This window comes from Drosophila obscura, unplaced genomic scaffold (genome assembly GCF_018151105.1).
Source record: "Drosophila obscura isolate BZ-5 IFL unplaced genomic scaffold, ASM1815110v1 contig_1, whole genome shotgun sequence".
Classification (NCBI taxonomy): Eukaryota; Metazoa; Arthropoda; class Insecta; order Diptera; family Drosophilidae; genus Drosophila; species Drosophila obscura.
The window spans coordinates 10826919-10840099 of NW_024542679.1; the positions used below are offsets into that span (position 1 = coordinate 10826919).

The 13181-nt window shown below is 43.0% G+C and overlaps 3 protein-coding genes across 6 annotated transcripts in view; 1 reads left to right on the forward strand and 2 right to left on the reverse strand.

Moving 5' to 3' along the window:
* LOC111071334 (brain-specific angiogenesis inhibitor 1-associated protein 2) overlaps positions 1-2191 on the reverse strand; it is a 31519-nt gene extending 29328 nt beyond the window's left edge. For all 4 annotated transcript variants that reach the window (XM_022362616.2, XM_022362617.2, XM_022362614.2 and 1 more), the window contains exon 1: positions 1936-2191. The gene's annotated coding sequence lies outside the window, so the exon portion shown is untranslated. The remainder of the gene's footprint in view (positions 1-1935) is intronic.
* Positions 2192-2891: 700 nt separating this feature from the next.
* LOC111071292 (sodium-dependent phosphate transporter 1-B) lies at positions 2892-6701 on the reverse strand. Its single transcript, XM_022362553.2, has 4 exons — positions 5790-6701; positions 5124-5720; positions 4171-5059; positions 2892-4097 (listed from the first exon to the last, which is right to left on the reverse strand). Exons 1-4 carry the CDS (start codon positions 5980-5982, stop codon positions 3749-3751), a joined length of 2028 nt encoding a protein of 675 aa, XP_022218245.1. The 5' UTR covers positions 5983-6701; the 3' UTR covers positions 2892-3748.
* A 5465-nt stretch (positions 6702-12166) lies between these two features.
* LOC111071278 (kelch-like protein 40) lies at positions 12167-12921 on the forward strand. Its single transcript, XM_022362534.2, has 2 exons — positions 12167-12383; positions 12450-12921. Exons 1-2 carry the CDS (start codon positions 12373-12375, stop codon positions 12919-12921), a joined length of 483 nt encoding a protein of 160 aa, XP_022218226.2. The 5' UTR covers positions 12167-12372.
* The last annotated feature ends 260 nt before the right edge of the window (positions 12922-13181 follow it).

Below are 13181 nucleotides of genomic sequence, written 5' to 3' on the forward strand. Positions count from 1 at the left end.
TTCAATCAACAATATCTTTTGGTTAAACTGGTAGTCTAATAACACTGCTTCTTTCTCTCAGTGTATGCAAAAAGTCGTTGCAGTTGTAGTTGCTGCTGGTGCTGTTCCCCCAAGTGGAGTGCAAAGCATCGAGTAATTACATGTGTGATCGTACCAGAGTATCCCCCATGCATGATGTATTGCGGGGATGCTAGCCATCCGATAGATATAATTTTGATTAATTGAAGAGGGAGAGAGCCACGAAATTAGAACGCAATCGGAATTTGAGCAGCAGCCAACATCTTGCTTGTGGAGTGTCCGAGTAATTACGGGTTGGAGTTGGAGTTGGAGTTGGAGTATGACCATCTATCCACATCGAGGATATGTGCTAGTAGCTGTTTTTTCAGCTGGATTCAGGAGAAATTCCAACTGCTGTAATGAACTGATAAGCGCATAATTAACATGGCCAGTGGTCGGGGCCAAGAGCGGGGGCATGGCATCCACCTGGCCAGCACAAAGAGTCTCTCAAGACCCGCGAAGAGACTCGCATGTGCAGTAGAAATATTTTTGCCCCCTCCCTTTCGACTACAACGAAGTATTTTTAAGGCGTGTTGTTTGCTGTTTTCAATAGATTTTTGTCTTTAATGACTTTTTGGCTCCGACTCGGACCGGAGTCGTACGGGGACGGACGGGTGCTGGCTTTTGCCCAGTTAATGGCTTCGATAGTTTGGCTTTTGTTCTGCGATTCTTTGCTTTCTGTAAGTGGGTTTGGTTTAGGTTTGTTCAGTTTGCTAATCTATTGGTGTCGGCATCGCTTTGACTTGAATACCGCTAAACCGTCAGCATAATGCGGCCCGGGAGATCGTTGCCACGCCACCCCGTTGGAAGCCATAGAGCACCTGTTGGTCCGCCGCTGAGAGATGGCGAAGAGATTCATTTGGGGGGAAATGGGTCGCACATGCTGAGCTCAGAATTTTGGCATTCATCTACGATTTGCATGGGATAAAAGAGTAATTCATTTGCCAAGCTGTTAATTACATTGCTAACTGAGGGAAAATATTTAGACAGATCTACAACGAAGATATTTGAGCTTTGAAGTTAATACTCTATCAGCAGAAGACTTGGGAGTCGGAGAAGCTGCTCTAAAAGAATGAACGGAAAATGCCACAGTCAAATACATTAACGGATATTTATCATAAAAAAAAAGGGAATCTTAATCCCAAAACATCCAAAAATACTTTATGCCACTTTAAAGGCAATTAAAATTAATAGAAATATCGTTAAATGGATAACATACAACATGCCTTAGAGGGACATACAAACATAAGTGTTTCATTCAATATTTTCCATCAATTTAAGCCAAAGCTTTAAATCTTGCAACTGGGATAAAGAGCCGCTCATTAAAGTCAAATCCACTTGCTAATATTTTCTGTTTGGCTAAATTGCTAAAACGTTTTCAGACCCCATATATGTACGTGTATACGGTATAACTACAATAATATTGAACAAAACAGGCTTTTGAACAATACAACCACAACAACAACAAACAAAAACAATAATACCGGAGAACTCATTAAATAAAATGAGAACAAACCAAAGAGAGAGATGCAGAGAGCGAGGAGGGTAGAGAGGGGGCAGACAGATTGAAGAAACGGAAAAGAAACACACTCACAAAAACAATCAGCAGGCAACAAATACGAAACGAAACCACAAGAAGTTGCAAAAATAAAAAGGCAACAGAAAATACCCAAAGATGAAAAGAGTTCAATGCACGGAAATCGGATTAAGCAGAGAAATTAAGTAATAGTACTTGTACGTAGAGACTAGAGACTCAATGAGACAAGTGCTGCCTCCCATACAAATAATCTTTGGGGAATTTTTTACTTGCTCTGCGAAGGAATTGTACGCCTCATAGTACTCGTATCAGCATCTTGTTTATACATCTTGAAGTCTCACCTTTAAGCAGTTATCAAGCGTGAATCCGTAAATCCAAATGTGTTCCACCACGTGTTGCACAAGTTTTCGATTTCTCACTGTATTATGTTTTTGTCAAATGATTTAAACAGTTTGCACACCGAACGACGACAACTTTGTTTTGTGGGTAAATGCGCAGGCGTTACGAGTGTTCAGATTAAACCAAAACAACACCGGGACTCAAAAGCACGCGGAATCGGGGTAAAGTTTTTTCCCAACCGAACGCGTCGAAGCTTAAAAATCGACTGGGCACTAAAGCGCCAAATAACTTATTCACTTGGCTTGGCTCTCCACTCGCTAGCAGGCAGATGGAATGGATCCGAGAGAGAGAGTGAGACAAAAGCTCAGCGCGCAGCAGGTAGGTAAGTTGTGCTCCAAAAGCTCAGGTGAGCTCAGGTGAGCTTTTGGACGTAGGGTTATTTGAACGCAGCCGAAGAGACGGCAACGGGTTAAGCATACGAATCGAATGATTTTCGGAGGAAGTCTGCGACTATGAGATAATCTCTACCATCTTAGTTTTGTTCGATGTGCTATGTGTAGGAAATTATCTATTGGAAATTATTATTATTAAATTATTATTTATTCTCTTACATGGAGCTGGACTGTGATCCCTTTGCCATATCCATAGTATCTGGCGGCAAACTTAGTTTCCTTAGTTGGCATCCTCATTCAAGGACCATGTTTCGCCAGGGTCTCTCCACAGCTGTCTGCAGAACTCCAGATTCCACTGCTTTAGTTAACTGTTCGAAATATAGTAAATAATTCGTGCTGGGCAAAGAAGGAGGCAAATAAGTTGCCTAATTTATATGATTAAAGTTTATTTCGAAACAAATCTCTACAAGTATATTTACCTATATATTACGGATTTCCCACAGTCGAATCCTTATAATATTCAGCCGTTTCTGTTATCACCATCCCAAATGTAAAACATTTACAACTTTATCCGAATAATAAGATGCGTATATTTCATAACTTTGTATTTATTTCTCGTATGACTACATAGTGAAATACTTTACGAACTGGACTCTCAAATGGAATGTAAATGAAAGACGGACTGGAGAGCCTCTTGAGTACTTGATTTTCAATGGTGTCGAAATGAATGATTAAAAAAATAAATTCGAAAAAGTTCGAAATAATCTCTAAAAAAGAAAAGTAAAAGCCTTGAAGATCAAATGAGGTTGTTTAGGCAGTCCTTAAGGAACAAAAACATAAAAATGAACAAATAGTACATTAATAATCGATAAAACTGAGTAGAAAAGAAAGTTGTGATAATCGACCAGGTTCATATAGAGGTCTTTTTGTTGTTGTACATAGTTTGTATTTTATTCAAGTGTTTTGCTCTGTTCTATTGCTGCGGGCAGTTCATATTTTGGGTGTGGGGGGGAGTGGAAGTTGAGTACCCGTGAGCTAATGGTATTAATTGTAAATTAAATTGAATCGGGGGGCTTGGACCACAAAATTCTATAAAATAATGGAGATGCGCTTCCTTTGGTTTTGCAAATTCTAACTGGAAATAGTCGCAGTAGTTGTATAAAAAAAAATGATCACGACATGCTTGGCGTAGTAGACATATTAAATCATATTAATATCGATCGGTTAGCATCAAAGACATTCTAGGAGCTAAGTACGAGTACAATGCTTTAGTTAGGCGAGTAATTTGTTTAGATTTGCTCACTTCTTTGTTTTCTTTTGCGTGATTAACCTTAGGTTTTTTGTGTGTGTTTACCAACTTGTACAATTACGAAACATAGTTTTGCTTGACAATTACAATTAATAATTGAATGGATGGCTCTCTCTAGGCCCGACCCATGTCATCTACGGCCAGCAGGCAGAGCACGTACATCATGCCAGCGCTAAGCAGAGCGGTCACGGGCACCGTCACTATCCAGGCGTAGGCAATGTTCCGAAACAGATGCCAGTCAACGCTGCCATCCTCCATGGGCACAGCTGGCTCCCGAGCTAGCTTCTCAGCGCCCGCTTGAAGCTCCTTCTGATCCTGCACGGGGTTCTTTTTGCGACCCGCTGAACTCACATGACCCACGAAAACCACCGAACCGACCTTGCAGTGTGTGGTCGAAATGGGCAAGCCAATTTTGCTGGCCAGCAGTACGGTGATGGCGGCTCCAACTTCAATGGTAAAGCCACTGCAAAAAAAAATGAACATGAATTAGTGTTTACATTCTTCCATTCGAGAGCCAATCAATTGATTCCACTCACGTCGATGAGGTAATTTTTGTAAGGTCATTGCCAATGGTCTCGATGACGCGCCGTCCCCACAGCCAGAGACCCACGGAGATGCCGATGCCGCCGTAGATTAGAATATAAATGGGACTTTCCGCCTGCTGCATCACCGAACCCTCGCGATAGATCATATAGAGTGCGATCAAAGGTCCGATGGCGTTGCTCACATCGTTTCCACCGTGCGCAAAGCTGCCAAATGTGGCCGTAAGTATCTGCAGGAACGAGAACAGCATGGAGATCTCCTCGGTCTCCTCGGCACTGCTCGCACGACGACCGGCGGCCCGCTTAAACTCGTCCTCCTGTTCATTCAGCGCCTCCTTGCTCTCGATCAGCGGCACCTTGCTGGAGTTCGGCGACAGGGTGGAGCTGATCATTAGGTCCAGACTTCCGGCACTCTCCACCACCTGCAGATTATTGTTGGTGCCTTTGCCAGCTGCTCCAGTTACGGCAGCGGTGGCTCCCACACCGCTGGCCACCTGCTGCTGCGACTTGTGCTCCTCCTTGGGCGACTGAATGCGCTTGAAGCACTCCTGAAGCTTGCGTCCGTTCTGCTGCTGCTGTTGCTGTTGCTGCTGCTCGTCGATAAAGTTGAGGCTGGTGATGGTGAGATCGGTGTTGTCCAGGCTGGCCTTGCCTAGCAGATCCTCAGCCTTCTTGATCAGCTGTGGATCGATTTTGTACTCCTCCCCGGGCGCATTGTTGTTCTTGGCCGCTAGCCCAAAGGGCGCCAGCTTAAAGGTCTTGGGGGAGTTGTCGCTCAGCGAGACCAGCTCGGTGATCTCGGCGATGGCGGGCAGCGGTTTTCCCTCGCTGACCAGCGACAGGGGACGACGCTGCTTCTTGGGGCTGCCCGATGGCGAGGATTCTGTAAGAAATTGATTCATTTAGATTCTCCTCTCAGGTTCCCCTGAGTCTTAGAAAAAACTCACCGACAGAGTCCTCAAAATTGAACTTCACCGGATTCTCGGCCCTCAACCTTTTCTCTATCTTCCGACGCTGAAGCGGCACCACCACCAGCTGGGTAAGCACCACTACTATCAGGGACAGGCCCAGGCTGACACTCAACGCTATCCAAGTGGGTATGTTGTCCATGTAGAGCAGCTTGGGTCCGTCCAGCACCACGCTGATGACGTTGATGAAGAATGTCACACCGTAGAAGATGGGCAGCGATCGGAAGCCAGCCTTGAGCGGCTCCTGGGCACGCAGGATGAAGCGGCGTATGGCCAGGAAGAGCAGAATGCTCACAATGCCGCTCATCACCGGCGAGATGAACCACGAGCCCACAATGGTGAGTAGCGTGGACCACTTAAGGCCCTGCACTCCGCGTGCCACCAGCGAGAAGCCGATGGTGGAGCCGACAATGCTGTGTGTGCCCGAGATTGGCAGCTTCAGGAAGGTGGCGACCAGAAGCCACGCGGCGCTGCTGGCCAGTGCAGACACACAGCCCAGCATCAGGACATTTTCGTAACCCTCGTACATGCCCACCTCCAGGATTCCCTTGCGCATCGTGTCCGACACCTTGTAGCCTACAGGGTGACGATGGATTAGTTGGTATCGATCAGAGTATTTTACGGGCCTATGGATGGATGGCTTACCAATGAGTACGGCGCCAGATATCTCGCAGATGGTGGCCAGGACGCAGGCCTGGCGAATGGTAAGCACGCCCGAGCCGACGCTGGTGCCAAAAGAGTTGGCCACATCGTTGGCTCCAATGCCAAAGGCCAGGACAAAGGCGATCAGGAAGCCAATGATGACCATCCATAGCAGATCCGGTGAGAATGGCTCCATGATGGTTTTTTTTCGATTGTTGTCGTTGGTTGGATGCAAATAACTCAAAACTCTCCCTTCAACTCTGAACTTCTACCTCAGAAGCTAACTAAATATGGTTTACTCTTTTGCAAAAACAATGTGGATTGTGGGGGATCGGATTGGGTGGATGGCTGGCTGGATGGTTTGACGATTGGCGCAAAACAATCGATTGGAACTTATAAAATACAAGACTACGTAACAAATGATGGTCGAAACAAAAATCCAAATTGGTTAATAAGTGAAAAATTCGTTTCAAATATTCTCTAAACAGCCATATTTGCGCTTAAACTTCATTGTTGTTATTTTCATAATGAAAATCGGTGAACAACTCGCCGTGTGGGATACACAAAGTGCTTGGAGTGACTTGACTTAAGTAACTAATGCCCTGAAATGTTTCCTTCTTCCTTCTAAAAGATCTGATCTATCAGATCCTCTCTCTCTCTCTCTGCTCTACCTCTAAAAATATTCAATAAATAGTTAAAATCCTAGAAATACACAATTTGACCAGAGGACTAAACACCGAACGAAACGAATAATATTCCAAAGTTAAAATAAAAACTCCTCCTTTTGTTGGCCTGAATAATCCCTGCTGTTCGCTGATGTTGTTATTGGAATTCAAGCTCAGTTGATAAGTTGCTCATAGACTCAACATTGGCACCACTTTCGTTTCATTTAATCCCGCGGATGACTCCTTTTTTAGCATACTCGTATAGTTTGATGGATTAAACGATCAAGTTGTTGGTTGAGTTAGTGGATATTGGTGATGTTTCAGTTAAATCAAGAAGTTTCTTGTTATGTTGAGTAGGAGTTAAAAGATGTCGAGTTTGCCAACTGAAAGAAAAACAAAGTATAGAGAGAATAACTATGTATAGGGCTCTGAGATTCGATTAGTTGTGTTGGGACTTACCTGACGTTTGGGATAGCTAATTTGTTTCCACCGCAGAAAATTATTCACCATGTCTGAAAAAAAAAAACAGAAGAGAAAAAGGAACATGTTTAGGCATAGATGATTATTCATTAAAATTCAACGTTTATACCCCACAGTAAATACCCGTTATTCCCTAAATGGACCAGATCGTTCGAAAGTCTAAAGCCAATTGAATCGATTTTATTTCAAATGAAAACTCATAAGGTACGAGTATTACTGAGATTCGAACCGGTTAAAACAGCTTTTTGGTATATGGTTCAGTACTTTTTTGGAGAACAATATTATTAGATTCAATATTCAATTCCATTCAATTTGTGTATTCTGACTGCCATTAACCGGTAACAACCGGTAAACAATGCGTTTTCCAATTTCAATTGAAAGTTCATTACTGGAATTGGAAAATTGGATGTAGTTTTTCCATAGCAAACCCAGCCCCGTATTGTAATTGCTGCAATTGTTGTCATTTGTTGTGCAGATTGTAGTCATCAGTGTAAATTTAACAAACAATGGGGTTTTATTGTGTAGAATGAAGATCAATGGCATGTCTGGCCAGGGCAAAGATGCAGGTTATATAAACGATTTGCATTCGACCGAACAAAGGGCTGATGTATGCTAACATGTCACAGAGAGAGAGCGCTCCAATTGAATTCTATCTACTAAATATCTATTGTTTCAATTCCCTACTCATACATCTTGTAATTAGCCATCTGGCACCCTAATAGGACAGAGAACAAAAGCGTCCCACCTCTCACACGCAGAACAATACATATTTGGTGTCCAAATACTCGTAACCCAAACGGCTTTTCCCCAATGTAACCCATACATACACAGTGGGAGAGGCAGAGGTCGAAGGATAGTAACCAGGACAATGGCTGGCACCGCGTCGTGACAAGGTCGGCAACGCTTTATGCTGATTACGCCTGACGCTGACGTATCGTCGCGAAATATTTTTGCGTGCGAAAAATTCTCACTTCCACTCATTCAAAGCCGTTCCAACCGCCACGATTCGATAACAGCCTGCAAGTCCCCCACAAAGAAGCATGTAATCATAGTTCTACGTCAATCAATTCAAATTTAGTGCTATTTCGAACTTTGAGAACTAAAAATATCCCAAACACGCAACTGCGGAATGTTTTAGAGCCATTGCAGTGCTAATAAAACTGTCGGTGAAATTGTGTAATGTCCTCGAACCTGGAGAGTAAAGAGTGCAAGAGAATTATGGCATTTCAATAAAACATGCATTAATCGGTAAGAGTATAAGCTCGCACAGTGGGGCAAATATAGCATTATATATGGGTAAATTCCTGTACAGTATCGTTCTCTGCTCTTCTATTTATTACGTCACATTGATTAACGATTGTGACCCACTGTCCCTGCACTCCATTGTGAAATGCCATGTACAGTCTGGAAACCCTAGGCTGCTCTCTGTAATTGGAATTCACCGTTAAGGCATAGCAGCATAGTGCACGAAGCAAGAGAGAGGGAGAGAGGGGGAACCATTCTATGACATGGAAATGAAATTGGAAGCACAAATTAAAATGAATTGAATTGCGAGTGCAGCCGAGTGTGATATGGTGGAGAGAGGTGCACTCCCACCTGCTGCTGGTGCCAATGTCAAGGCTATTTACACTGCCGCTTCCATGGAGCAAACTGCATTTAATATCGATTTAATTTTCCACAATATCCCAAGGACGGATCATGGCAAGCGGCGCCTGGCAGGGAGGGCTCAGTAAAGACCTGCCACCCGTACCGTTTTCAGGGCGGTTCGCAACGTACCACCAAAACCAATCGCTAGTGCACCCTTAACACAGTTTCCACTTGTTGTTGTGGTGGTTGGTTTCCCCTTTTGGGGGTGGTTGCTGCAAGTTCAAGGTCACGTTTCGAATCCGGCTGGGGCAACTCTTTTGGAAATTAACACCACCTCATCCAGTGGCCGTCAAACTGAACGCCGAGGGGAGACGACCCAGAGCACATTTCAATCGATAAGCCTCCGGCATTCAAAATTTCTTCAAAATGCTTTCAAGTGTGAGGAGCAAATAATTAACAAACACGTGCAACAATTTGAGGCAACAAACGGGTGGAAGGTCTTCTAACAGCTTGCGGAAAAAAAATCAAAGAGAGCGCTGAATATCTAGAAATACTTTAGCAATTATTACTGACAAATGAGATGGAAACTCATCTGCTGGATACATTTATGTAGGTACAGTGAATGCTATGTTGGAGAACCGACACGATCGGATGCCACACAGCTTTCAATTCTCATTTATTCCAATCTAGGGATCTAACTACGAGCATCTATATTTGAAAGAAATTCCCAATGACGAACCAATACAGTGGAACTTTGATTGTCATCTTAAGAGATTAATCACTGTACATACATATGTATGTATATTCAGTTTACAATTATACAAATGTATGTACGTATGTATACTTCACAATTTCACAACATTGCGAATGACGATCAACACGTGCGGCTGACTGTACCAGATTTGGTGCGCAAACAGAAGGGGCGGGGCTACTTTTACCCATTCCCCGAATTGCCTGCTCCGCTCTGTTCTCTATTCTGGACATTAACATAACTAATCGTGTTAGCAGTCTCCTCAATCATCTCGTTAAACTTCTTTCTGAACTTCTTTTGGGGTTTTTTCCATCACACGCGATCCGCAATCAAATCACGAGTTTGTCGGCTGATTCTAAAAACGTGTGACGGGCAGGGCGTGCGCCGGGCCAGACGAAAGAACAAGAAACTCAACGAGCGAAATTTTTGGCGGAGCCGAAACGAAACAACAAAAGGCAGGCGTCTGGTGCTGCCTCATTGAATTTTACATACATACATACATACATATATGCACATATGTGTTTTTATTTACATATGTATGTAGGCAAATAAAAGCAACAACAAAATAATCTATACATATTGGAATACCATTTGGCAGAAGCAATAACGCAGAGGAAGGTGGAGAGATTGAGGAAGGAGAGGAGAGCATCTACGATCGCGATGTCGGAAATCTCAAGATTCTCAATGTTCCAGCAGACTCTAGAAATGCGCTGGATTTCAATACATTTATCCAAAAATATTTAAAATATTTATGGAAAGATAATTTAATGTTTTATAGTTAAATATTAGCCGTAGTTGAAATTAATGCTGCAATGCGATGGCAATCATCTAAAAGAGATTTCAAGGTGCTTTGGGATTGTTTAAGATTTTTGGAACACCAGCGATGGGAAGACACTGAGAGTGGGGAAAGGGTAAAGCAAAACTGTACTCGCAGTTTTCGAAGCAGCCTGCAAGGGGAAGAGAGAGTGTCGGTTCTCCGGTGACCTTGCGAAATGTCTGCCCACACCCAACTCTCCCTCCCATCAATCTGTTTAACTCGTGATATCATTCGTGCAGAATAAATTGGTTGTTTGCAATTCAAAATTGGTTTGTTTGACGTAAGCAGAAAATGTTGAAATATGGGAAAAGCGAAATACCGTGGATGTTTCAATAAACTGTGCAGTTTCAGAGTAACTGCATCGTTCGCGTGCAGGTCTTAGAGCCATTAAGGTTTTTTTTTCCGTCGCGCTATTTTAGAATGTTAATTCATTTTCTTTTCCTTTTGCTGCTGTTCTATTTTGTTTTCTTCTTTTGCTTTTATATTTAGTTCGTAGCCGAAAAAAACTGTACACATAGTTAAAGTATTTGCTGCTTCCTATCACTCTGCTGCTCTGTACTCCAACACACGAACCGTAAGACTGGCACAGTGGGTCGATTTAGCCCATTTCTTATAGTTCAACCAATTTCACAAAATTGGAAATGCATTACATCTTTGAAGGTGATGTGATTAATAACTTGCATAATTAATATTCCAAAGTTTTATTTAATAAAGTTAACTAATCTGTCATTATTTTGAGTCACAAGGTAATAGGAAAAATTCTGATAAGACAGCCTAACCCAGCTTGAAGAAAATTTCACAAAAACAAATCTGTCAAGGGGATGAGGATGATGTGTCCTGGTCCCACCCATAGTGGGTGGCAGCATAATGAATCATGCCGGGTCACGGGGGAGCGTGAAGAAACAGGAATGTAACTGTTATCCTCGAACAGTCTGGAAGCTGCCGGAGGAGATGAGAGTAAAGAGAGTGTATGCGTGAGTGTGCGCAGGGTGTAGTCGGATCCTAACGGTTTGTTGCTGCAGCTGCGAAAGCAACAACAATGAACCACAACAGAGACGGGGAAGCCTCTGAAAACAGCTGCACATGGGACGGCCAGTGCATGCCAAACTGAAAGGAACTGTAAACTGTACTCGACGCGGGTCAGCGGCGAGCAAATAAAAGCGTGAAGAAAGCCACGAAACTTATTCAGCAGCAAACCGATTTCCACCTCTCGCCTCCCCTTTTACAGTTTCTTCAACCGATTCTGAATCAATTTTCGTGTCTATTGATTTTTCTAGGCAAACACACAAACAAAATTGGAATTTGTTTTGAGACCAAGCGAAATTTTTCATTTATTTTGCATTTGTTTTGTGGAGATAAATTGCCAAAAATGTATGTATGTGCCCGCGCACACACGTACACCCACGCGGGATGGCGAAAACACGCGGCGCCATCCAGACTGCAGAAGGATACACAAGGATATTCACACAAACACACACTCACTAGCGCGCACCAGCATCTGAGACACTGTTTGAAAATCATTTTCCTAGCCTCTCTATCCCTAAACGGGCTTGACAACTTTCCTCGGAGCTTAAGTGGCTTGTCCGCCGTGGTACTCACTTGAATAGCAGCACTTTTTTAAATCAATAAATTATTTATTGAAGAAATTTAAGCTGGACGAAGTCGCGCGCAACCACCGGCTTTTAGTGTGACTGCGGATTCATCGTTAAAATATACCAGTCTGATCCTCAGAAATATACCGAAATATACCTTCATTTGTTAAAAAAAATCCGTACATAGACTGATAGCTAAATAATATTTCTCAATTTTGATATTCAGTCTAATGTTACTAGCTAACTAGGACCCTCAGCGCTAAACATATCATTTTATCCTGTTGATGAATCAATTTTCAACAAGATTAATTAGCTCTTTTTATTCGATTGCTTATAAAATAAGGTATAAACTAAGCTCAAAAAAATGTCCTTATATTTACATGGTAACTACACATTTTCTACATAACAACATATCTATGGGAATTTATTTACCCTTAGATTAATATCAAGTTATAAATTAATTAGTTTGAGCTTTTATCTAACTGTGGGAATTAGTATCATCAAAGTTGCCGGTACCAACCATAATTTTTATCAAAAGCATTGGATGATTTGTATGAAATCAAAAGCACTGGCTGGAACACCCCTAAGCTTTTTATTTGTGTGATATACAGTCTAGAGCCTGGTGCACAGCTCTTTGCTAATTAATTGATCTTGTTTTCTGCTGAGCTGCATACTGTGATACTGGGGAGAGACAATGGAGAAATGGTAAGCGCCTGGCGGGCTAAAAATAATAAATGGGTAATCCACACGTGCATTGATCTTGTTCCGCAGGCTTGCCAGTGCCTTTAAACTCCTTACCGTGGAGGAGGATTTCGCAGACTGTTGCGTGATTGTCGAGATGAAACGATTCAAGTGCCATAAGGTGATCCTGGGACTTGCCTCGGACTTCTTCAAGCGCGGATTCCAATCCGGCTTCACGGAAGCTGTCTCCGGAGAGCTTTGGCTGTCCGACACTACAGCCAAAACATTCGAAAAGTTCCGCCTCTTTGCTTACACATACGATAAGGAGGCGGTCACCAGCTACGACAATGGGACGATCATCAAACTAATGGACTTTGCCACCATGTACCTGGTGCCAACGTTGTCAACCATCTGCATGGAGATTATCAAGCAAAGAATACCAAAAATGAAGTATCCCGATCTGCTCAAAGTCTTTGAGTATGCGCATCACATTACCAACGAGGATTTAATTAAGGATACCTTCCCAGGTCATACGGTCCCTTCGCGATCCTGTACCCGGTGAGGTTTATCAGCTGGGATCGGACGTCTTCAGGGAATACATCAAATTGCTTTCCCTTTCGGAAATCATTCGTTTTGAGATTATTGAAAAATACGTTGCCATGTATGGCTTTGTCTCCTTTTGCGAGTTCAAATGGCAGTTCAAAGGCCTATCCTCGCAGTCCAACGAAAAAACCGATGCCTACGCCAACGAGAATCCGTTTAAAATCGAGAAGAGCGATAAAGAAACGGACAAAGGCACAGACGCCGCAGAGCCGAAGCAAC